At 43.4% G+C, this 27,420-nt stretch overlaps 1 protein-coding gene across 1 annotated transcript; it reads right to left on the bottom strand.

Moving 5' to 3' along the window:
* Positions 1-121: 121 nt before the first annotated feature.
* Positions 122-27,054, bottom strand: PROCA1 (protein interacting with cyclin A1). The gene is made up of 4 exons (XM_073565520.1): positions 26,547-27,054; positions 21,382-21,514; positions 1,510-1,644; positions 122-1,001 (listed from the first exon to the last, which is right to left on the bottom strand). The coding sequence occupies exons 1-4, from the start codon at positions 26,980-26,982 to the stop codon at positions 308-310; spliced, it is 1,398 nt and encodes a 465-aa protein (XP_073421621.1). The 5' UTR covers positions 26,983-27,054; the 3' UTR covers positions 122-307.
* Between the last annotated feature and the right edge of the window lie 366 nt (positions 27,055-27,420).

The raw sequence follows: 27,420 nt of genomic DNA, 5'->3' as shown, positions 1-27,420 counted from the left end.
AGTGTAATGTATAGCTTAGCTATTTTATATTTTAATGCATCCCTATTCAGTTGTCATCTAATAATGCCATCATAATATTATAGTGATTGTGATATCCAGGAATGACACACTGCAGCTCCAGCAAATTGACAAAATCTTAATTTATATGTTATTATATGCAAGCAGCAGATTTGTATTATTTGCTCTCATGTGATGCACGGAAGTATTTGAGACTTGTTTAGCAGCAGAAGGTTAATGTCATTATTTTGCACTTTTAATTGTTAATGTACAGAGACAAAGTAGAGTAATACATTGCAGATCATTGTCACTAGATGCCTGCTGGAACGCACGGCGCTTTCTTGGGTTTCTTCCTTCTTTCTTTTCTTCCCTTTCCGTCCTTCCTGTTTTTCCTTTTAGGGTTTTCAGTGCAGGATTTCAATTCTTGTGGAAGTGATGTTGTCACACCTTTGAACACTTCATGCTTGATGGTAGGCGCAATAGTAGTAGTTATAAAGTCTACGTTTCTTACAGGTTCATCATTAAGTATGTCATTGAATGGATCCTGTCTATGTCCTATGTCCAGCATAGAGTCCAGTGGTGTATTTGCCACAGACACTCTCTCGTTTTTGACAATCTCCTCACCCCAGATGTCTTTGGAAGGGGATTTGATGTTTTCTTTATTGAGCCGATTCTTCCTTTTACCTTTAAGACCTTTTCCCTTTTTGTTCTTTCTCTCTTTCTGCTTTGTTTTGTCTTTCTTCGTCTTCTTCTTTGTAGTGTTCTTTGTTGTGGACTGATCAGGGGAAGTTGTTGGACTCATTGTCACCATGATTTTCAGGAGATCTTCAGTGGCTTGCATAACTTGTCCCAGCGTTGGTTGTCCTGGTGGTAGCTCCAAAGATGGCTGTTGAGTAGAATCTTTGTCTTTGGTTTTTACGGGCTCATCTATAAGATTTCCTCCATAATCATAGAGTCCAGACTCTCTGGGAACAGCAAGCGTTTCATTTTTGTACTTTTTACACCTGGAAGAAAAGCACTGTAAATATTGTAGCCTAGAATCATAAAGTAACACCTACATGTTTAAAGAGAATGTCCACCCACAAGATATTGATGACCTGTGTGTAGAATAGGTCATCCATATCAGATTAGTGGGGTTCCGACACCTAGTACCCTCGCCAATCAGCAGTTATGTTTTTGGGCTGCCACTGACTGGTGTTGTGCTGTCCAGTCTTAGTGAACAGGCTCTCTAATCACATCTTTGGCTTCCAAGAGTTGCAAAAGCAGGTCAAGAAAGGAATAAAGAAAAACTAATTTGTGCTAAATTTCTGAATTGCTTGTGCCGTTTTGATGAATTTGGTGCTAAAAGTGGCAACTAATGCCACAAGATAAAAAAGGAAAATGAATTAACCCCCACCCCTCCAAAATGATGAATCACAGCCTTAATTGATTCACATTGACCAGTTTGGTTCCCAGTATTTTTTTTTTAAATACTTCTGTGATAGCATAAAATAGAGACAGACGATTACTTACCAACCATACCAATGTCGCTCCACACACTGCTCCTTATATGTGAATTCAAAGCACTGCACCTGGATGACATTAAAGAAAGCCTGTCCCACCACCCTGGACGCTGTATCATTCACCTTTCGAAGACAGTCTTTAAAGCTAAAAAAACAAAAGTAATAGGACATGTCAGTAACAATAGTCTTGGAAGAGGTTACTCCATAAACAGCATTTATCACCAACAAGATAGATGATACATGTATGATTGCTTGCAGGGCCGGCTCCAGGACTCTGTTTGCCCTTTGGCGAAATAGTCTCAGTGGGGCCCTTTAACATATATATAGAGGATCCCATATATTGCTTTTTTAAGTATAACGGGCCCCATACAGTGCTCCATTCAGTATAACGGGTCCCATATATTGCTCCATTCAGTATAACGGGACCCATATATAGCTCCATTCAGTATAACCGGCCCCATTTAGTGCTCCATTCAGTATAATGGGCCCCATATAGTGCTCCATTCATTATAATGGGCCCTATACAGTGCTCCATTCAGTGTAACGGGCCCCATATAGTGCTCCATTCTGTATAATTGGCCCCATATATTGCTCCATTCAGTACAACCGGACCCATATAGTGCTCCATTCAGTATAATAGGCCCCATATATTGCTCCATTCAGTATAATGGTCCCCATATATTGCTCTATTCAGTATAATGGGTCCCATAGAGTGCTCCATTCAGTATAATTGGCCCCATATATTGCTCTATTCAGTATAATGGGTCCCATATAGTGCTCCATTCAGTATAATTGGCACCATATATTGCGTCATGCAGTATAATTGTCCCCATATTGCTCCATTCAGTATAATGGTCCCCATATATTGCTCTATTCAGTATAATAGGTCCCAAATTGTGCTCCATTCAGTATAATGGGCGCCATATAGTGCCCCATACATTAACCCCTTAATGACCGCCAATACGTCTTTTTACTGACCTGAGATTTAAGAGAATATAATCCCCATACAGGTGACAATCCAGCAGCTGTCAACTGTACACTATAGCTGACAACTTGGTGTATCACAAACGATCAGTGTTGGCACTGTCCATATCTGTTTAACCCCTTAGTTGCTGCTATAAAAAGTGACTACATCTAATAAATGATTAATAGATTGTGGGGGGTTCCGCTTTAATCTAATTGACACACCAAGATCATGATTGTGTGGTCCTGATGTTTGCCATAGCAGTTCATGGCCAAATAGCGGCCTCAGTCTCCCGGCTATAGCGGACGGTTCAGAAGTTAGTGACATTTACGTGGTAAACAAACACTTTTTAATTCCTGCTATACCACTTTGCATTAATTCCTGAAAATCACCTGAAGGGCTAATAAACTACCTGACAGCAGTTTTCAATATGTCAGTGGGTGCTGTTTTTAAAATGGTGTCAAGTTTGGGGTTTTCCAATATATAGCACCTCTAAAGTCACTTCAAACCTGGATAGGTCCCTCAAAAAAATAAATTTTGTACATTTCCTTGAAAAATGAAAAATGACTGCTGCATTTTTAAACCTCCTAAAAGGCTAACAAAATAAATTAGCGTTTTAAAAATGGTGCTGATATAAGGCAGACGTGGGAAATGTTATTTATTTATGTTTTTGTGTGGTATGACTATCTGGATTAAAGGGATAAAAGACGGACGACAGCCGTTTCACGTACACAGACGCTTCAACAGGTCCTGGACCTGTTGAAGCGTCTGTGTACGCGAAACGGCTGTCGTCCGTCTTTTTCCCCGCATGCCTCATGTCATGTTATCTGCCCGTCCTTTATTGTGTGACCTTTAATGGTTGAATAAAGAAACACTGCACTGCAAATCTGGGTGAGTGCCGCATCTTTTTCCTTCTTTTACAAATTGTAATCATAGACTAAGAATGGACAATGGGTGAGAAACGCACAGGACGATGTGTTTCACTTTTATTATGTGTGGTTCTTAAAGGGCCCGTCACACTAAGCGAGATCGCTACCGAGATCGCTTAAGCGACACCGATTTTGTGACGCAATAGCGATATTGCTAGCGATATCGCTACATGTGATACTTACCTCCGACCGGCTCCCCCGCTGGTTATCGCTGATTGTGCGAGAACGTCCTGGGCCGTTTCTCGTCGGCCGCTTCCTGCTGGGCTTCCTGCTGGCACCGACGAGCGACGCATGGACGCGGGCGGGAGGACGTCAGAATCGCCGCGTCTGACAGGTAAGTAACGACCGCCGACCGCTGCTATGTTGCTGGTGAGATCTGCCTGTTTGGCAGCTCACTAGCGACCATTTAGCGATGCACCAGCGATCCTGACCGGGTCGTATGGTTGTCGGGATCTCTGGTGCATCGCTAAATGTGACAGTACCTTAAGAGGAAGAATTACATCTCAACTTTTACCTAGGTACTGGATTACAACGTGTTTAGCTTCTTTACCTTCATCAGAAGTGGTTCAATGTTTCCTTTCACTTGGATCCCACCCTTGGCCTCCTGTTTTTCCTATCATATTTTGTTTCTTTTTTTTTTTCATGTTCATTTTTGAAGGTTTTTATTTTTTTCATCAATTTTATTTTCTTTACATAAACTTGGTCTACACAATTGGAAGGAAGAGGTGATTTTTCTATTAGATTTTCAGTTAATCGTTTGAATAGGTACAAAAACACTCCCCCTATAAATAAAAAAGAGGAACTTTTTACAGGAATCTAAATAAACAGCATTAAAAGACAGACATTGTAAAGTAAGTCAGGGGGACACTCAGTAGAGGAGTTTTAGCTAACCCCTAACTGTGCATTAACATATATAAAGACAATGTGGCCAGCCTCCATATTATGCTGTACTCTGATACCTTTCTGCAGTCCCACAGGCAGTAAATTGAGGGGTGGTACACATGCTCGACCACCACTTTCCTCACTCGGGATATAATACCACCTTTATAATGATCGATTAAGGTTGAAGGGAACAGACTCCACTGATCTACTAACTCTCACCTGTCTGGTAGGTAGGTAAAAAATGATAGACTCTTCACAGCTAGAATACTCCATTAAGCATAAATTAAATTTGAGCTAAAAAAAAGTCACAAAGTCCTTTTCTTTGTTCCATTAATAAAAGTTATATTTTATTGAGGGAGAAGGCAATTGGCACCTCTTGGTGATTGAATATATTGTAGTGCACAAACTCACTGTAGTTTGCTGAAGACAAGCAGACCAAGGACATGGATTACTGGAACCATGTCCTGTGGTCTAATGAGACCAGGATAAACTTATTTGGTTCAGATGGTGTCAAGCGTGTGTGGTGGCAACCAGGTGAGGACTACAAAGACAAGTGTGTCTTGCCTACAGTGAAGCATGGTGGTATAAATGTAATGATTTGGGGCAGCATAAGTGCTGCCGGCTGTGGGAGCTTCAGTTCGTTGAGCGAACCATGAGTGCCAAAACGTACTGTGACATACTGAAGCAGAGCATGATCCCCTCCCTCAGGAATGTGGGTCGCAGGGCAGTATTCCAACATGATATCGACCCCAAACAAACCTCCAAGACGACCAATGCCTTTGCTAAAGAAACTGAGGGTAAATGTGCTGGACTGGCCAAGCATGTCTACCTACCTAAAACCTATTGAATATCTGTGGAGCATCCTCAAACGGAAGGTGAAGGAGCGCAAGGTCTCCAACATCCAGCAGGTCCGTGAGGTCATCATGAAGGAGTGGTAGATGATTTCAGTGGGAACCTGTGAAGTTCTAGTGACCTCCAAGCCCAAGAGAGTTAAGGCGGTGCTTGAAAATAATGGTTGCTACACAAAATATTGACAATTTGGGCACAATTTGGCCATTTTCAATTAGGGGTGTACTTACTTTTGTTGCCATCGATTTAGACATTAATGGCTGTGTGTTGAGCTATTTAGAGGGCACACCAAAATTACACTGTTATACAAGCTGTACACTGTCCCACTAAATATAATAGAATATTTACAAACATCTGAGGAGTGTACTAAGTTTTGTGATATACTGAATATAAATATATACCGTATATACTCGAATATAAGTCGAGATTTTCAGCCCAAAAAATTGGGCTTAAAGTCCCCCTCTCGTCTTACATTCGAGTCATATACAAAGGGGGTCGGAGGGGGAAGGGGGGCGGCGGTGTCAGGTCATACTTACCCGTCCTGACGCTGTGTCTTGAGCCCCCAGCTTCTCCCCGTGCTCTCTCTTCCTGCCTTCAGCGGTCACGTGGTGCCGCTCAATAAAACTCATGAATATGCTCATATTCATGAGTTTTAATGAGCGGTACCACATGACCGCTGAAGGCAGGAAGAGAGAGCGCGGAGAAGCTGGGGGCTCAAGACACAGCGTCAGGACGGGTAAGTATAGCAATACTCACCTGTCCTGCATCCATGGCTGCTTGCTGCTGTCTGTGTCTGTCATCGGTCAGTGACTTCAGACAGCAGAGGGCGCGGTGACGTGATTAGTGCGCGCCGCGCCCCCTGCAGTCTGAACGTCACTGACTGATGACGTGGCAGATAGCGGTGAGCAGCCATGGACGCAGGACAGGTGAGTATCTGACACCCAGCGACGGAGAGGTGAGTATGTCATTTTTTTATTTTTACATGCAGCAGCAGCGGCAGCACATGGGGGAATCATCTATGGAGCTTCTTATGGGGGCAGCATATGGGGGAATAATCTATGGAGCTTCTTATGGGGGCAGCATATGGCGGAATAATCTATGGAGCTTCTTATGGGGGCAGCATATGGGGGAACAATCTATGGAGCTTCGTATGGGGGCAGCATATGAGGGAACAATCTATGGAGCTTCTTATGGGGGCAGCATATGGGGGAATAATCTATGGAGCTTCTTCTGGGGACACCATATGGGGGAATAATCTATGGAGCATTTTCCACCCTAGACTTATACTCGAGTCAATAAGTTCTCCCAGTTTTTTGTGGCAAAATTAGGGGGGTCGACTTATACTCGGATCGACTTATACTCGAGTATATACAGTATCTAATATATAAAGCTCAATGTGTATGTTTGTATGTATGTATGTGCGTATGTCCGGGATTGGCATCTGCACCGTCGCAGCTACAGCCACAAAATTTTGCACAGTCACACGTCTGGACCCTGAGAGCGTCATAGGCTATGTTGTGAGGCGAAATTTTAACCCCGCACGTTCCAATTCACCAAACAATTTTGCCTATTATTCTTATCATTTCTATGGTGTTATCGTCCTTCTGTAAAGCTGGAAATAACACAATTTATTACCGTACAAACACAGATCACCCTCTGACACAGACTGCAGGGGGAGCCCAGTATCACACAGGATAGGATTAGATACATGGCTCAGCAGTCAGTATCACACAGGATAGGATTAGATACACAGCTCAGCAGTCAGTATCACACAGGAGAGGATTAGACACATGGCTCAGCAGTCAGTATCACACAGGATATGAATAGACTAGATGGTGGCCCGATTCTATCGCATCGAGTATTCTAGAGTCTCTGTTAAAATAAAAAATAGTGATATACTCACCTCCCGACAGCCCCCGGACTCTTTCTCGTTCTGCTGTTACCTAATGTATTGTACTCCAGTTACACCCAGATCTGCAGTTACTGTTCTGCTGTTATCTAATGTATTGTACTCCAGTTACTCCCAGAGCTGCAGTCACTGTTCTGCTGTTACCTAATGTACTCCTGTTACACCCAGAGCTGCAGTCACTGTTCTGCTGTTACCTAATGTAGTGTACTCCAGTTACACCCAGATCTGCAGTCACTGTTCTGCTGTTATCTAAGGTATTGCACTCCAGTTACTCCCAGAGCTGCAGTCACTGTTCTGCTTTTACCTAATGAATTGTAGTCCAGTTACACCCAGAGCTGCAGTCACCGTTCTGCTCTTACCTAATGTATTATACTCCTGTTACAGCCAGAGCTGCAGTCACTGTTCAGATCTTACCTAATGTATTGTACTCCAGTTACACCCAGAGCTGCATTCACTTTTCTGCTGTCACCTAATGTATTGTACACAAGTTACACCCAGAGCTGCAGTCACTGTTCTACTGTTACCTAATTACCTAATGTATTGTACTCCAGAATATGTACAGGACTGTGCCTATGTAATGAGCAACGCAACAGTGATGCCTTTAATGGCTGTAATGTGCCTGTACAATAAGCAATGCGGCCATGTTGCAACGACGACTAAGCAACTGTCGCTGATTGGTCGCGGCCTAACTGTCACGACCAATCAGTGAGGTGGGATTTCCATTACAGACAGACAGACAGACAGAATTAGACAATTATATAGTAGATACACAGCTCAGCAGTCACTATCACACAGGATAGGATTAGATACACGGCTCAGCAGACAGTATCACACAGGATAGGATTAGATACACAGCTCAGCACACAGTATCACACAGAATAGTATTAGATAGACGGCTCAGCAGACAGTATCACACAGAATAGGATTAGATACACGGCTCAGCAGTCAGTATCACACAGGATAGGATTAGATACACGGCTGAGCAGTCAGTAGCACACATGATAGGATTAGGTACTCGGCTCAGCAGTCAGTTTCACACAGGATAGGGTTAGATACACGGCTCAGCAGACGGTATCACACAGGATAGGATTAGATACACAGCTGAGCAGTCAGTAACACACAATAGGATTAAAAACACAGCTCAGCAGAAAGCATCACACAGGAGAGGATTAGGTACACAACTCAGCAGACATTATCACACAGGATAGGGTTAGATACACAGCTCAAAAACAGGATGTGCCCAAGGAGAGGACATTTTCATTCCAAGAATTCCACTCATTCCATCTGATTTGTTTTTTTATTTTAAATGCCTCCAGTTTCCAGTTCAACTGCTATTTGCAATGTCCATTAACAATGCTCAGGGACAGTCCTCGAAAGTAGTAGGGATCGATTTGCAATCTCCATGCTTTTCTCATGGTCAACTTTACATGGTCTGTTCAAGAGTTGGAATTGCCAAAAATCTGTTCATCTTTGCACCGAAAGGAAAAACCAAAAATGTTGTTTATCAAAAGGCTCTTGAATGAGTTGAAAATAAAATACTATTGTCATGATCACGTGTGTCAGGACGCAGATGTTTCCGCAAGGCGGACCCATAACACACGTGACCCTGGATACACCGCCTCCAGTGGGGCGCATTTAAATAATAAAACGTGCAGGTGGATACGCCGCCTCCACCTGGCGAATTTAGGTATTACACGTTATACATACAATAATCAAATAATAAAGGGGGAACCTGGGAAACTTTAACAATGGTGGGCCCTGCGATAGGGAATGGGGACATGGAGACCTCCTAAGCTCCCCTGAGCCAGTGTCCCTGCACTCCTTACATTCCCTATACAGGCTCCGCACCTGTCGCCGCACGCGTACCTTAACGCCCTTGCTCACCCTGGCCCTAAACCCTCACTAGGGAATGGGTCGGTGCGGAGACTAATCCCACCACTGCACTAATAACACACATGAGGAAAGAGACAATACAGGGGAAACACCACTTAGCTTTGCTCTGTTGCGTGCGCTCCTAGCAACAGAGCCCACCACCTGCGTGCGTCTTCTCCTCCACCCGGATCCATCACCATAACAGGACCCTTCACCTTAGTGCAGCCTTGGAGCAGAGTCCACCACCAGTTGCAGCTGCTTAGTACCAGAGTCCCAAGGATGAGTTCAGCTTCTGGCACGAAGTCGAGCATGCTTGAGTCCAGCTCAGCGGCCAAGTCCCACATGGTGAGTGCCACTCTCCATAGTCGCCACTCCACCAGTCCATGCAGACACTTCCCGCTGACACCATCACTGCGACCCCACCACGCCATGCCAGCCCTTCGTCCAGACACCATAGCTGAAACACGTCCCCCCTGGCTAAGCTGCGCAGGACTCCTCACCAGCTCCATCCTTCCTCCAGGCTCTCCAACTCAAAGTGAACACAATCTCACAATATCACAGGCAGTGATTGTACACCCCTAGCACACCTTTATAGGGTGTCACACCTGATACATGATTAAGTGCACAAAAACCTAAAGTGCAATATCAAAACCACCACCGGGGACAGTCAAGACACCTTGGAACTTTCCAAAGTAAAAAAAGTTCACCCAGTGCAATTTAAAACTGTCAGATCATGACAGTACCCCCTCCTTAATGAGGGGCCTCTGGACCCTCAAGACCACCCCTCATTAGGGAAACACCCACAGCGGGGACGCCCAGACCCTGAGTTCACCCCACCATTACCTGACACTTCAGGTTTATGACAAACGCACCGCTGGTATCGGCAATAAAGTTCCTTTTGGAGGCACCACTCATCTCCACAGCGCCGACCTGGGGAACGAGTTTATGTATGTGTATGTTTGTTTGTTATGAGCTGATCAGGCTCCACAACACACTTCCACAAGATGTTTTTTGGTGGCACACATATGCTCGTTCACACACAGGTCCGGACCTGAACGTTTATTACACACATTCGTTTGTCAAAAAATTGGTGAACTCATTCAGGACCTGATCACAGAGGCGTCCCCCTGTGTCACCACACTCACACCCCCGCTATTCACCAAGGGATCACCACCCTCCAACCCTATTCACCATGAGGTCTGCGCCTCCCAGGGTTGGTTTAATGGCGAGGGTTGAGATTTGTCCCTACTCCCCCGCAGCACACCTGCTGCTCACACCAGGAGGAGAGGGAACGCATATGGAGGAAATATACACTCACTGGCCGCCTCCACACGGCCAGGAGGGGCGGCTTCTACGGTGGTATTTGAAGATTTGGCGTAAACCTCGCGGACTCTACATCAGTCTGCTCATCACTGGAACGCACCCCTTCACCTCGGGGAACACCAAGCAGCTCCATGGGGCACCATTCCTCCCACCTGCCTGGGTATGCCCACGTGCATGAGCAAGTCCCGCTCCCCAGCAGCGACTCCAGGGGCTTTTGCCAGACCCGCAATTTGCCAAAGCCGCCATTTTAATTTCCTGGTTACCTGAGCAGAGGCCCCAGACCGTGATAACTGCTGCTGCAGGGGCTCTAAACACCTTGCCGCTCCCCACTCACATCAGTGAGGCCCGGCAGCAATTACTCAGCGGTCTCCACATGGCCAAAGCTCACCAGAAAAAAAAACTGTAAGGCCTGTGATAATATCATGATCACGTGTGTCAGGACGCAGATGTTTCCGCAAGGCGGACCCATAACACACGTGACCCTGGATACACCGCCTCCAGTGGGGCGCATTTAAATAATAAAACGTGCAGGTGGATACGCCGCCTCCACCTGGCGAATTTAGGTATTACACGTTATACATACAATAATCAAATAATAAAGGGGGAACCTGGGAAACTTTAACAATGGTGGGCCCTGCGATAGGGAATGGGGACATGGAGACCTCCTAAGCTCCCCTGAGCAAGTGTCCCTGCACTCCTTACATTCCCTATACAGGCTCCGCACCTGTCGCCGCACGCGTACCTTAACGCCCTTGCTCACCCTGGCCCTAAACCCTCACTAGGGAATGGGTCGGTGCGGAGACTAATCCCACCACTGCACTAATAACACACATGAGGAAAGAGACAATACAGGGGAAACACCACTTAGCTTTGCTCTGTTGCGTGCGCTCCTAGCAACAGAGCCCACCACCTGCGTGCGTCTTCTCCTCCACCCGGATCCATCACCATAACAGGACCCTTCACCTTAGTGCAGCCTTGGAGCAGAGTCCACCACCAGTTGCAGCTGCTTAGTACCAGAGTCTCAAGGATGAGTTCAGCTTCTGGCACGAAGTCGAGCATGCTTGAGTCCAGCTCAGCGGCCAAGTCCCACATGGTGAGTGCCACTCTCCATAGTCGCCACTCCACCAGTCCATGCAGACACTTCCCGCTGACACCATCACTGCGACCCCACCACGCCATGCCAGCCCTTCGTCCAGACACCACAGCTGAAACACGTCCCCCCTGGCTAAGCTGCGCAGGACTCCTCACCAGCTCCATCCTTCCTCCAGGCTCTCCAACTCAAAGTGAACACAATCTCACAATATCACAGGCAGTGATTGTACACCCCTAGCACACCTTTATAGGGTGTCACACCTGATACATGATTAAGTGCACAAAAACCTAAAGTGCAATATCAAAACCACCACCGGGGACAGTCAAGACACCTTGGAACTTTCCAAAGTAAAAAAAGTTCACCCAGTGCAATTTAAAACTGTCAGATCATGACAACTATCAATACTTGGGTAATCGTTTAGTTAATTTGTGTTGCAAATCTGTAGTGTTGAATATATGATGTGAAATATTTTTACGTGCAGTATAATCATTATAATTTGTTATAACTAACCACAGTTGGTTACTATGCCCAGGCAACGCTGGGCTCTTCAGCTAGTATATGTATAAATGTATATATATTGTAGTGCAGTGGGGTTGGTGCAGTGTGACAGACAGGCAGTGACCACAGGAAAGTTCAAAACAAAGTCTCTTTAATATCCAAAGAATTCACAAACGGAAAACAAATGGTATCCTCTGGATCGCAGCCGGGAATCAAGACCGTTCGTATCCGAGACCGGATGCTGTGGGTGACTGCACCACTGTGTCACGCTGAGGACTGCCAGGCCTTTTGGCTTTGCTTACTTCACACAGGCTCAGCCTTGCAGAACCACCTGCTCTGCAGTTTACAAACCAAGACTGACACACCCAAACCCTTTGCTGCAGGGGTTTTAAATGGATTCTGTGGCCATGGGCCACTTGCAGGACCCAGCCTGGAGGGAGCAAACCACCCCACTACCATCCTGTAGATCGCTCCAAAAATAAAAGCCCATGCCGGGTTTTCATAAATCATCTTTGGGCACATAACTTGTCCAAGACCGAACTTACATTCAGTCTGCATTGCAACCACAGCTATGTCTGTGACTGCAATGCACTCCAGCGGCCTTAATACGCTTCTATGCACATCCTGGGAGACACATAGTGACCCTCACATATAACGCCTGTCACTGCCTCACAGTATATATACACACACACAGTGTTCAGCATAAATAAGTACAAGATGTTAATCAATATCCCACTGAACAAAAGAATAATTTCCAAAGTTTTGACAAGATTGAGTTCCATAAAACATTTTTTTAATCCATAACGTAAATAAGGTTGATAATATAACTTTCATTACACAATCTTCAATTTTAGCGTATGTGCAGACGATCAGGAACGGGCAGTGCTTTGGATTCAACACATGTTCGCTGCATCCAAAGTGCTGCCGTCTATTGAACGTAGGTGAATCCACGTGTGATCACTGAACTGTGCGGATTCACCACGTCCAATACATTGTACGGGTGAGATTTATCTTGAGAAGACTCGTGTCTCAACAAGAGAAATAGACATGCTGCGGTCTGGAAAGCCACATGTCCTTCTGTGCCATTGAGCCGTGGGAGTCTGTGGACGCATAGTCGGCATGGAATTTCGTGAAATCCCATCCACTATGCTGTAACATCTGGACGCTGCAGGTTGGACGCTGGAGAAGCACACAACATCCAACCTGCAGCGCTTACTGATCGTCTGCACGTACCCTTACTAAAATTCAATGATGCAAAAAATGAATTCACTCCATCACCCTTTTCTTTAGAAAATGCAGCAGTGGCCTCAGATGTGTGTTTTGAATCATTTTCATGTTGAAAAAGTGCACATCTGCTCAGGGCATGGCGTGATATCAGCATCTTCTCCCCCAATATAGAGCAGTTCATCTGTGAATTAATGATACCATCAATGAAATCTAGCTCCCGACACCAGCATCACTGATGCAGCCCCACATAAAGACAAAGCCATCACCATGTTTCTCTGTAGGCACCATGCATTTAGAAAAGTTAGAAAAATACATGGTGCCTGCAGTGAAACATGTTGTGGCAGTGTTCCTATGTGGGGCTGCATGAGAGAGAGGTCTGAGGACACTGGCCATTTTCATTTGAATCAAAATGGAAAAACTATATTTTTGTTGCCCATAGTAACCAAACAGAGCTCAGGTTTCATTTTTTTCAGAACGATTTAAGAAGTGAAAGAGATTTTGTAATTGGTTACTACGGGCAACAAGGACAGTTTTATTACTGAGGCCGGTAGAGTTCAATGATTAAGACAAATCATGTTGTAAAAAGAATCTAGAGGTTTAGATTATATTTCTACATTGGAATTGCAGCCTTAGGCCGGGATCACACACAGCGAGATACGGCCGAGTCTCGCAGGTTAAAACCAAGCTATGGCGCCGGCACTCCGGAGCGGAGCGTGCAGCCGCACAGCAATACATGGAGCTGCACGTTCCGCTCCGGAGTGCCGACGCGAGAGCTTGGTTTTAACCTGCGAGACTCGGGCGTATCTCGCTGTAGTGTGACTGCGGCCTTAAAGGGGATTTGTCACCAGTCATAATTCGAACTGAATGTATTATGAAATTTCTCTTTTTCACCTGATAAAGCTGCTATACTTACTCCAAGTAAAAAAATCCAAGTTAAAATGGCTGTTTATCCTTTCTGAAAGTTTTCTTCTTTAGCTGTATTCATAATATGTCCATGTTATTAATATCAGGATTATTCAGCTATTCTGAAGTAAGTTTTTAAAAGTACACCAGCCTCATCAAGTCTAAGAGATGTATCTGTTTAATAATGTAACCATTTATATTGTGAAATCTGGTGACCGAGCCACTGTAAAGTACACCCGCCGTGTTGAATATGCCATATAACCTGAGGGCAGCATGTTACTGTATACATTTTGGTAAATAGTTTGTAAAACAACTAAATTATTCATTAATACCTCTGCTCGTTTGGAGTTTAGGAGTCCAGTGGGAGGCCTGTTCAGTAACTGGTAGGTTACCCAGTTCTAGTGCATACAGATGGCTTTGCCAAGTCGAGAATCAACAGAGGTGTAAAGGAATAAAAGATGTTTTTCTAATTATTTTTCTACTTTCATTTATATCAATCTTCTCAGCTTATTGTGCTCTAAAATATGGTGTCTGCAGATTGAACTGCATTTTTAGAGATGACGACGACACTACTGGTGCACAAGTGGGATCCAATCCCCATCAACAATGTGCAAGAAACCTTGGCACTCAGAGTAGATGAAATGAAATAAATGATTTAATATGCAATCCAACAAAAACCCTAACCCATCTTCAGTGCCTATTGTCCAATTAAAAAGATATCAGATTGTGTTTTATCCCCTGGGTCTGCTAGGAAGCGTGAATCCGGTGTCCATCGCTGGATCACACAGACGCTGAAGTGAAGTGACTTTTTTACATGATGTTTCCCCTTTAGTACAATAGAATAAATCTTCCCCAAGAAATACTTTTTATTTTTTTACTAAAAAGTCTCCAGTTTCTGCCCATCAAGATAACCAACTGGTTTATACATCTAATGAAGTTTATACCATACACGATTCTTCCAGTCAAGGACCTGTTGCATTATCCCTTTTCCCATTAGTCTCTCTCCACATTGCGTCCTTGTATATGGGGTCTTGTTTTGGGGTCCAGAGATTAAGTACTGCAATCCACTGATAAATAGGCATGAAGGTCACGATGACTGGTGGTTTCCATGAACAGACATGATTGCAACAATATGGAAGAACAAAACATCTTGGCAACCATACTTCCTTAGGAAAAAAAATTTAGTCAGCCACCAATTGTGCAAGTTCACCCACTTAAAAAGATGAGAAAGGCCTGTAATTGACATCATAGGTAGACCACAACTATGAGAGTCAAAATGAGAAAACAAATCTAGAAAATCACATTGTCTGATTTGGCAAAATTTATTTTGCAAATTATGGTGGAAATTAAGTATTTGGTCACCTAAAAACATGCAAGATTTCTGGCTCTCACAGACCTGTAACTTCTTCTTTAAGAGGCTCCTCTGTCCTCCACTCATTAACTGTCTTAATGGCACCTGTTTGAACTTGTTATCAGTATAAAAGACACCTGTCCACAACCTCAAACAGTCACACTCCAAACTCCACTCTGGTGTAGACCAAAGCTGTCAAGGACACCAGAAACAAAATTGTAGCCCTGCACCAGGCTGAGAAGACTGAATCTGCAATAGGCAAGCAGCTTGGTGTGATGAAATCAACTGTGGGAGCAATGATAAGAAAATGGAAGACATACAAGACCACTGATAATCTCCCTCGATCTCTGGCTCCATGTAAGATCTCACCCCGTGGGGTCAAAATGATCACAAGAACGATGAGCAAAAATCCCAGAAACACACAGGGGACCTAGTGAATGACAAAATCTACCATCAGTAACACACTACGCTGCCAGGAACTCAGATCCTGCAGTGCCAGACGTGTCCCCCTGCTTAAAGGGAATCTGTCACCCCTTTTTTCGAATATGAGCTGTCAGCACCGACATCAGGGGCTTATCTACAGCAATCTGTAATGCTGTAGATAAGCCTCCGTTGTAACCTGAAAGATAAGAAAAAAAGAGTTAGATTATACTCACCGGGGGGGCGGTCCTGTCCGATGGGTGTCGCGGTCCTGTCCGATGGGTGTCGCGGTCCCGTCCGGCACCATCCATCTTCATACAATGCCGTCCTCTTCTTTCCCTCCTGTCGTGGCTCCGGAGCAGGCACAATGCTCTGCCCTGTTGAGGGCAGAGCAGAATACTGCAATGCGCAGGTGCTGGACCTCTCCCGGTGCCTGCGCACTGCAGGACTCTGCTCTGCCCTCAACAGGGCAGAGCATTGCGCCTGCGGGAGCCACGACAGGAAGGAAAGAAGAGGACGGCTTCGTATGAAGATGGGAGGCGCCGGACTGGACCACGACCTCCATCGGACCGGACCGTCCCCGGTGAGTATAATCTAACTCTTTTTTCTTATCTTTCAGGTTACATCGGGGGAATGCTGTAGATAAGCCCCTGATGTCGGTGCCGGCAGCTCATATTCGAAAAAAGGGGTGACAGATTCCCTTTAAGCCAGTACATGTCCAGGCCCATCTGATGTTTGCTAGAGAGCACTTGGATTATCCAGAAGAGTATTGGGAGAATGTCATATGGTCTGATGAAACCAAAGTAGAACTGTTTGGTAGAAGCAAAACTTGTCGTGTTTGGAGGAGACAGAATGCTGAGTTGCATCCAAAGAACACCATACCTACTTTGAAGCCTGGGGGTGGTAACATCATGCTTTGGGGCTATTTCTCTGTAAAGGGACCAGGATGACTGATCCGTGTACATGAAAGAATGTATGGGGCCATGTATCGTAAGATTTTGAGTTCAAACCTCCTTCCATCACCAAGGGCATTGAAGATGAAACGTGGATGGGTCTTTCAGCATGATAATGATGCCAAGCACGCTGCCAGGGCAACGAAGGAGTGGCTTTTTAAGAAGCATATGAAGGGCCTGAAGTGGCCTAGCTAGTCTCCAGATATCAACCCCATAGAAATCCTTTGGAGGGATCTGAAAGTCCGTGTTGCCCAGCGACAGGCCCAAAACATCACTGCTCTAGGAGAGCTGCATGGAGGAATGGGCCAACACAAAACCAACAGTGTGTCCAACCTTGTGAAGACTTACAGAAAACGTTTGACCTCTGTCATTGCCAACAAAGGATATATAACAAAATATTGAGATGAACTTTTGTTAATGACCAAATACTTATTTTCCACCATAATTTGAAAAATAAATCTTGCCAAATCAGACAAGGTGATTTTCTGGATTTGTTTTCTCATTTTGTCTCTCATAGTTGTGGTCTACCTACGATGTCAGTTACAGGCCTCTCTCATCTTTTTATGTGGGAGAACTTGCACAATTAGTGGCTGACTAAATACTTTTTTCCCCACTGTATGTCGCTGTTTGCAGTGGTCAATTTAAGTCTATGGATCCATGAAAAACATGTACATCATGTGGATGGCATCCGTGTGCCTTACGTGTTTTACAATGCAAAGTATAGGAGAAGCTTTGCAATTTCAATCTTTCATTATCCATACCGGAAAAACATGAATGACCACACTGATGAAGCAATAATGGCATACTGATGGCACACTGATCCAAAACACTGATGACACTTAGGCCCTCTCAACGCACCCATATAAAACTGTTACTGAAAAAAACAGTACCGGTGTCATTAGTGTTTTGCATCAGTGTGCCGTCAGTGTTTTGGATCAGGGTGTCTGTTTTTACCATTTGGTCCGTGTGTTCATCTTGACCATGAGTGTGTCATCAGTGTGTTTTACAGATCGATAAAGAATTAAATACAGTGGCTTGCAAAAGTATATAAAACTTGGCATTTTTTGTTCTTTGCTACCTTACAAACTAGAATTTCACTGTTTTTTGAGGGTTTGCAAAGAACATGCCTAAAACTGTCAACATTTATTTTTCTTTTTATTGTGAAGCAAAAAACAAAATAAGTGAAAATTTCAGTGTGCATAACTAATTGACCCCCTGTAAAGTCAGTACTTTGCAGATTCTCCTCTTGTACCAATTACAGCTGCAAGTTGCTTTGGAAAGTCCCTATGAGGTTTCCAAATGTTGCCACTGGGATTTTTGCCCATTCCCCTGGTGAACTGCAATCTTCAAGTCTGACCACAGATTATCAATTGGATTAAGGTCTGGGCTGTGAATAGGTCACTCTAAAACATTCACACGTTTCCTCTTAAACCACTCAAGTGTTGCTGCTAGAGTATGTTGTGGATCATTGTCTTGTTGGAAGGTGAACCTCTGCCCCAATTTCAAATCACTGACAGACTGGAACAAGTTTTGCTCAAGAATGTCCCTGTATTTCACACCATCCATCTTCTCCTAAACTCTGACAATTTTCCCTATGTCTGCTGTCAAAAAACATCCCCACAGCATTCTGCTGCAACCACCATGTTTCACTGTGGGGATGGTGTTCTTGGGGTGATGAGCCGTGTTGGTTTGACACCACACATAGCGTTTAACTTGGTGACCAAAAACGTCGATTTTGGCCTCATGTGACCACAGCACCTTCCTCCATACATTTTGGGAGTCTTACACATTTTTTGTCAAATTCAAAATGAGACTTACAGTTTTTGTGTGTAAATAAATACTTTTTTTCTGCCCACTTATCCATAAAGACCACCTCTATGGAGTATAATTGTGCTTATTGTGGTTGTGTGAACAGATACTCCAGTCTTTCCTTGGGAACTCAGCAGCTCCTTCAAGGTTACCTTTGGTCTCTGTTCTGTCTCTCTCATTAACCCCTTAATGGCCGGAGCTTTTTTCGGTTTGGCAATTTCATTTTTCGCTCCCCTTCTTCCCAGAGCTTTTTAATTTTTCCATCAATATGGTCATGTGAGGGCTTATTTTTTGCGGGACGAGTCGTACTTTTAAAAGACATCATTGGTTTTAGCATGTCGTGTACTCGAAAACAGGAAAAAAATTCCAAGTGCGGTGAAATTGCAAAAAAGTGCAATCTCACATATGTTTTTTTGTTTGGCTTTTTTGCTTGGTTCACTAAATGCTAAAACTGACCTGCCATTATGATTCTCCAGGTCATTAGGAGTACATAGACACCAAATATGTCTAGGTTCTTTTTTATCTAAGCGGTGAAAACAAATTCCAAAGTTTGCTTTAAAAAAAAAAATTGCACCATTTTCCGATACCCATAGCGTCTCCATTTTTCGTGATTTGGGGTTGGGTGAGGGCTTATTTTTTGCGTGCCAGGCTGACGTTTTTAATGATACCATTTATGTGCAGATATGATCCTTTGATCACCCGTTATTGCATTTTAATGCAATGTCACAGTGACCAAAAAAAATGTAATTCTGGCGTTTTGATTTTTTTCCTGCTACGCCGTTTAGAAATCGGGCTAATCCTTTTTTTTTTTTATTATGGATTCTGAACGCGGCGATACCTAATATGTGTATGTGTGATTTTTTTAATTGTTTTATTTTGAATGGGGCGAAAGGGGGTTATTTAAACTTTTATATTTTTTTCATATTTTTTTAAACATTTTTTTAAATTTTGGCATAATTCAATGGCCTCCATGAGGGGCTAGAAGCTGCCACAACTTGATCGGCTCTGCTACATATAGGCGATGAGCAGATCGCCTATATGTAGCAGAATTACAGCATTGCTATGAGCGCCGCCCACCGGGTGGCTCTTATAGCAATCTGGCATCAACAACCATAGCGGTCTCTAGGAGACCTCTGGTTGTTATTCCAATGCATCGCTGACCCCCCATCACGTGACGGGGGTCGTCGGTGCATGTTTTTCCGGCCGGGCGGCCAGAGGCGCTTGTCAAATGCCGCTGTCAGCGTTTAACAGCGGCATTTAACTAGTTAGTAGGCGCGGGTGGATCGCGATTCCACCTGTGCCTATTGCGGGCACATGTCAGCTGTTCAAAACAGCTGACATGTCCCGACTTTGATGCGGGCTCACCACCGGAGCCCTGATCAAGGCGGGGGATCTGACCTTGGACGTACTATTGTGTCCAAGGTTAGAAAGGGGTTAATACCCCCCTTTACTGGGCTGAAAGTTTTGGCAGTCCACTCTTGGCAGGTTTGTTGTGGTACCATGTTCTTTCCATTTGATGATAATGGATTTGATGGTGCTCTGGGGGATCATCAGAGATTGAGAAATTTTTTATAACCCAACCCTGACGTGTATTTCTCAATAACTTTCTCCTTGACTTGTTTGAAGATCTCCATGGTCTTCATGGTGTTTGGTTAGTGGTGCCTCTTGTTTAATGGTGTTGCAGCCTCTGTGGCCCTTCAGGAAAGGTGTGTATATACTGACAGCCCATGTGCCACTTAGATTGCACACAGGGTGACTTCCTTTCACTGAGCATGTGACTTATGAAGGTAATAGCTTGCACCAGAAATTTTTAGGGACTTCATCGCAAAAGGGGTGAATACATATGCACATGCCAATTTTGAGTTATTTGATCCCATAAATTTAGTTTATGTCTATATTTTTCTCACTTCACTAACTTAGACTATTTAGTGCTGATACATCACACATAAATTGTATTACAAAAATATTTAAACATAGGTTGTAATGTAACAAAATAGGTAAAAAGCCAAGAGGGTGAAAACTTTTGCAAGCTACTTTAAATTACATAGCTTCTCTTATACTTGGCAATGTTAAACACTGATGTCATCCATGTGCTGTACGTGTGTTTCACGGGCCCATAAACTCGTATTGGCCCTTTTCATCCATGCTGCCAGGACTGTAAAAAACAGACATGTTTGTGTGTTTTTTGCACCACAGATTATAATGGGTACGTGCTGTATTCATGGAAAAAACGAATACAACACATACTGTACGTGGAGCACAGATGTCTGAATGAGGCCTAATGAAGTGACAATATTACTAAATATTCTATACTCAAAAGCTCAGATTCATCAAGATTGGCATTTTGCACAATAGTCTTGATGAACTTTGTGCTGGAAAAGGGAAACAAAATTCATTAACAGGCGTGCACAACTTAATTAATTTGCCGCATCATTCATCTGTCATGCACCTTCACCAGGAATTGCATATTTGTCGTAATTTATGCCACAAATTTTGGCACAAATTGTGATAAAATTGTCTGGCTACTCCTTGTCCAGCCCAAGCCTGTCCTTCTATTCAAAAAGTTAACGCAGCCGTCTGGTACTGTGCAAAAAAATTGCAATAGTGTCAACATTTTTGCACAACTTTGTGTTGCGCAAATCATTTCTGATATTTCAAGCAAGAAAACTGGTGAAAACTGCTTGATAGACTGGGGCCAAAGCAATTACGGAAACCCAAAATTCACTACTGATATCCTATAGATTTTTCAGTTCTTGTCTGGTACCCATATCCCCACAGACACATCAGAAAATTGTTGTTGCAAAGTCTGCTACCCCACGAATAATTTAGCCCTTTCCCACATATGCATTCAAAGCATGAAAGGTGAAAAAAGAAAGGTAAAGATACAGCTGGAAACTTACTTGTTGTCACACTGGCAATGACTGATGGTATGCCAGAGGAAGTTCCTGTAACCATAGCTGTAAGTAAAGGGATGGATGACATGTTCACAGTGATCGTGAGTCCTACAACATGAGTCTGTCTCCTTATGCTCACCTATATGATGACACAGATATAGAAGAAATTAAAAGATTAGCCCACATCACTGGATTATATGAATACAACACATGAATCATTGTTGCTACTCACCTGTCCTGGCTCCAGCGCCGGGCCTTGCTGCATTTTGTACTAGTATGCACTGGATTACTCCGGTAACCCATCAAGCAGGAGTATAACTATAGCAGTCGCAAAGAGAGAGCAACTGCGACAGGTCGCATGCGGGAGGGGGACCCACTGGCACCCGACGGCTACCCACAATGCAATATATGCTACCGGCCAATCATAAGCCAGCAGCTGACATGGGCGTGCTAGTTACAGGGGGCGCATGGCAGTAAGTCATGCGCCACCTATGGCTGGCACATCCAAGTCAGCTGCAGACTACAGACGAGTGAGTTGCACTCTGAGAGGGTGAAGGAAGGTAAGAAGAATTGTTTGTTTTTCAATGTGTTGGAAAAGAGTGGCGGAACAGACATTATATAAAGAAGGGGCCAAGGATGGAGGATATTATACAAGGAAGGGGCCCAGGATGGAGGACATTATACCAGGATGAGGGACATTATACCAGGAAGGAGTACAGGATGGGGGTCATTATACCATGATGAGGGACATCATAACAAGATGGCGTGTTATATCAGGAACTGGGTCATTATACCAGGAAAAAGACCATTATACCAGAAAGGGGGCAGAATGTGAGACATCATACCAGGAAGGGGCCCAGGATGGGGGACATGATTATAAGAAGGCACCAGGATGAGGGACATTACTACAGAAGGGTGCCAGGACAGGGGACATTATTAGAAGATGGGGCAAGATGGGGACATTATTACATGAAGGGTGAACACGTATGTGTTTATAGGATCTAGAACGCTACAAGGGCCCGTACATCTGACCAACATGCAAGTGGGGGTCTAGGCCCAAATTTTGCATCGGGCCCATTGGACTCTAGCTATGCCACTGCCTGCAAGCATCTTTGATGTCCTTACCAAAGGCTTTTAAAGGCAAGCTCAGGCAGTTATGAGTTTATTCAGGAAGTGTAGCACATTGCACCAAGTGCTTTTGCAGGAATTATCCTCATCTTCCTTTAGGCTCTGCTCCAATCACATCTCTAATTATCCTCCCTGCAACTCCTACCTGTTTTCCAGTATTCAACTACTATTTCCTAGCTCTTTCGGGTGAATCCTATAAATATTGGTATCTCAGCTCTTCTGTGTCAAGCTACTAGTTACCAACTTGTCTCTGATAATGAGTTCTGCTGAATCAAGCTGCCAGTTCAAACTAATTTCTGATATCAAGGTACCTTATTGTATCTACATCTTTGGTATTCATGTGACTAACTGTATTCTACATTTTTTTGGACAAATTTAGTTGGTTTTTTTTTACTTTTAATTGAGCCAAAATTTGCAAATTTTACCATTTTTATGCTAATCCTTGCCAGATCCTCCAACTTTTTGTAAAGTGGGTTGAATTCCACTGGTAGGTGGCATCGCCAAGTGGGTCAGAAAATGTATCCAAATTTATGTTGAAAAAGTACAGAAATTATACAGTAATTTACAATAGACCCTGACTTGAGTACATTTCTAACACTGGCGAACAACAGCTAAAACAAGTGCCAAATTCATTAGCAGTCACAGGCGTATTAATCAATTTGACACATCTATGCTGCATGTCAGTCTTAATAGATCTTGGCCAAAGTGTTTCATGTTCTTTTCAGATTCCAAATGCTGACTGAATAAGAATCAATCCTTACACATACAGTCACGCAGATTTTCATTCTGTAACAAGCTGCTGACAAAGTCACATAACTTTAAAAATGTCATACCGCAATCTGCCCACTCCATCAATTTATCTTTCTTGCCTAAAATGAAAAAATAAATCTAAAATATTATCAGTGAGCCCTTACCTTGCCCTACCGAGTGGTTCAATGTCAACAGATGAGTGCCACAGCAGTATAACTAATAGGTTAAGTGGATTACACTAAATAATCTCATTACAAAGTGCAGTTGACAAGGGGTGAGATATACAGGGTGATTCACTCGCTACTTTACCCGGAAAAATTGCTGTAACTTCTAAAAGAAATGGTCAACCGTACTGAAATTTGAACTGTACATACGATGGTTCACGAGAAACTGATATTTTAAAGCAGGTGTTGAAAATGTCCACCGTTCGCATCTAAGCATGCCTGGATGCGTGGTGCTATATTGTTGAATGTATTCCACAGGAAGTCTGGGGTCATAGCCTGAATTTCTTGCTGTATGTTCTCTCAGAGTGCCTTCAATGTTCATGGTTCGTTAATGTACAACCGACCTTTCAAATGGTCCCACAAGGGAAAAATCCGGTCGACAATTTCGGACATCTTCTATCATACCTATTCAGTAATGTACCTGTATGTTCCAGCTAAAATCACCAATGACAGAATATACAGTTTGGACAGTGGATTTCGACCTCCAAACTTCTTTAGAAACTCACTGTTGCACCTCTTTAAGGACTCAGTTTTCCAATAAGTTTTCACAATGAAAACACGCTCCATAAAACTGTATCTGAACATTATTAACAAATGAAGAAGGAATTTGGCAGGAGTGAAATGCAAACCCCACACATAAACTAAAGGTGTGCAGCAAGTCTATCTTGTATTGGAGACGACTGGCGGGAAGAAGAGTAGGTGAGACCACTCGGCGCATGGATGTTTCTTGTCACTGTTGCTGAGGTTCAATGCATTTTCATTTCTCATGAACCAAAGGATGTACAGTCCAAATTTCAGCACGGTCAATGTTTTCTTTTTAGTATTAACTGCAATTTTTCCAGGTAAAGGAGCGAGTGAATCACCATGTATTAGGCAGCAAGTGAAAAGTTAGTTTTTGAAGTTGATGTTTTGGAGGCAGGAAAAATGTGCAAGTGTAAGGATCTAAGCACCTTCGGCAAGGGTCACATTTTAATTACTAGACTACTGAGTCTTGGAATCTTCACAATGGCATGTCTTGTGGGGTGGTCCAAAGATTCATTGGTTAATACCTACCAAAAGTGTCTATATGAAGGACAAGCAGTGAAACAAGGTCATGGATGCCCAAGACTCATTGATGTGTGTGGGAATCAAAACTAGTGTGACCATGTTCACCCCTTCATGACGGCGATATCCTCCATGTATACTATTGCCTTACCACTAGTGATGAGCGAGTATACTCGTTGCTCGGGTTTTCACAAGCATGCTCAATTGTCCTCCGAGTATTTTGGTGTGCTCGGAGATTTAGTTTCTGTCGCTGTAACTGCATGATTTGCGACTGCTAGCCAGCCTGAATACATGTGAGGATTCCCTAACAAACAGGCATTACTCATATATATTCAGGCTGTCCAGAAGCCGCAAATCATGCAGTTGCGTCGACACAAACTAAATCTTTGAGCATGCCAAAATACTCGGAGGACACCCGAACAACGAGTATACTCGCTCATCACTACTTACCACACTACAAAAATGTATCAAGAATTGTTTGCGGAACATGACAAAGAGCCCAAAGTGCTGATCATAAGCAATCGATTATCTGTGGGATGTACTCATAATTCGTGCCTGATCCACGGAGTATTGGAGTCAGATGCTAGGACACCTTCAGAAGTCTCGTCTATTACTCAGTGGGTCAGAGCTGAGTTGTCAGCCCAAGGAGCTCACAAGACAAATCTGATGGTTTAAGATTATAGCTGAAGGGTGCATATATACAGAATATTAAATGTATCAGTGTCTTATGGATCTTACCAGCATATTCTTCAATTTTTTGAATGTTATATGTGAATAATTGATATTACCGAATATAAATGGAAATTGCCATAGATGTAAGTATAGGAATGAACGTCAATGGGAGTGAGGGAATCCTGCCCAAAAATCACTTATAAAGAGCGTCCGTCAATATCTCTGTACAAATATACTTTTGTGGGGAACATCTTGGGAAAAGATGTCCTACACAATGAATCAGCAGCTGTCACCACAATGATTCTATAGAGACATTTCGGACATGAAGCTTTCTCCTATTTTCTCATGTTTCCTCTTTATTCGGTGTTTTGGCTACTGTTATATATAATATTTGTACATTCATGCTATTAAAACAAGATTACCCACAATAATCCACTATTATCTGTTGTGTGGGACAAATATTCCTTTCTCGGGGAAATTCATAAAAACCAGTGGGAACATTTATCGACATATTTCAAATGTTTGTGTCTGCAATTCAGGGCACATTAACAGAAAGTAACCTCATCGGAACGCCTTGTAGGGAAAGCGAGTGTTCACATCCATATGTATTCATTCATTTTCTGCTTTTCTTATAAAGTTACTACACGCAATGTAATATTTGAAATTAGATTGCCAGATACATCTTTATATTGAGTATACCAGTCGGGGGTGTACATACTAATCTACTGTGGAGCATAAATAACTGAATATTATACTAAAGATCATGTCCTGCAGGAATATACGCAGGTTGGGGGGTCAATCCTAACTCAACAATGCATTGATGTGTACACTCTGAACCAAGGAGCAGATTTATGGGACATGGTATAAGTAGCCGCAGGATAACGGAGTGTTAAATATTTGAGCTGATTTAAATGAAAGGGTTTTTTCGCTGCTCATTTTATTGGGATTACAGACCTGCTTTGCACTAAATCTTATTTTCCCATAAGTTTACAATTTTATCTTACATATTTGGTTAAATTCTTGATGAAAACATGCTACATATGGAAATGCTTTCTCTTATGGTCTTATGGTTTCTTTCTATAGGTCTAGATGGACCTCAATTATTGAGGTTAATAATTAATGATATTATATGATTAAGAATGGTATAATATGATTGATAATTGAGGGCTCTATGGACCACCTTATGATGAGGATATATTGCCTACCAATAATTACATTGTAGTAAGTTACGGCAGAACATTGTGCAGAACAGCTATGACTTATTAGGTTACAGCAACCCTATCTGGACACACCTGTACCTCTCACTTTCCCAGGTCATTGTACAACGGATAGCCATAAGTCCAGTCTTCTTACCTAGATCACTCTCTTTTTCAGCATTGTTTCCTGCTCCACACCATAGTGTTCCTGGGTAGGTGAAGCCCCTCTTGACTCTGACATGTTGTCCTGTGAGTTCTCCTCTCTCTCTAGAGTTGTGGGCACTCAAGAAGATCAGACATGCCATCCTGGATTCTGTAAAACCTCCAAAGTCCCACACACCATCGTGATTTTTCCTCTGGCATTTGGAGAGGAAATCTCTGACAGTTTCAGCATCTTCATCCAGAGAGCATGACACCAGCTGCCTGCTCTTGTCCCAAACTGAGGTCACCAGTTCTTCACCATCAGTCACCTGGTGCACCGAATGGTGGCCCTGAAAAGACAGCTGGGCACAGTCCTGCACTCCCACATTGCTCTGATCACCAAGAGCCCCCAACACCCAACACACAAAGGCGCTTATTAAGATTGCCAGCATCTCCCCCCTCCCCAAGGTCTCCTGTAAGTTCAGCACCACAATCAGGAGACAGCACCAGATCAGAGCAAAGTGCCTTTATAAGGGGACTGCAAGGTGGTCTGAGCACTGACATTTAGGAGGAGGGACTTGCAGATCAGTAATGTCCCTCTCTATCCCCTACATAAATCATTAGGATCTACCTCTTTTAATTCAGCAATTCTGGAAGTTAACTTGTGTGACTACTATGGGTCTGATCTAAAAGTCCTGGCAGATCAGATGACTATCCCTCCCACATATATCTAATTCACTGTACAAGGGGATACGGCTCTTTTCATCTATTGAGCCAGGAACCTGTTGTTTTGTTAGAGCTGAAAGCTGTCTGTTCACTGAATAGCTAAAAGACCATTACTGGAAGAGCCTCATTATTTATCCTGGGTAGCTTTTATTTCAGAATTAAGG

Source organism: Dendrobates tinctorius, unplaced genomic scaffold (assembly GCF_039654945.1).
Source record: "Dendrobates tinctorius isolate UK_male_01 unplaced genomic scaffold, ASM3965494v1 ptg000016l, whole genome shotgun sequence".
NCBI classification, from domain to species: domain Eukaryota; kingdom Metazoa; phylum Chordata; class Amphibia; order Anura; family Dendrobatidae; genus Dendrobates; species Dendrobates tinctorius.
This window is presented reverse-complemented; position numbering and strand designations above follow the sequence as displayed.

Bases quoted from the DNA above. Each gene is read 5' to 3' on its own strand.
- PROCA1 (XM_073565520.1), bottom strand. From the start codon at position 26,982: ATGCTGGCAATCTTAATAAGCGCCTTTGTGTGTTGGGTGTTGGGGGCT. The intron at 21,515-26,546 runs GTAAGAAGACTG...GTCATCATATAG, and splicing joins TGAAAAAGAGAGTGATCTAG to GTGAGCATAAGGAGACAGAC. The intron at 1,645-21,381 runs GTAAGTTTCCAG...TTGTTTTTTTAG, and splicing joins CATTGCCAGTGTGACAACAA to CTTTAAAGACTGTCTTCGAA.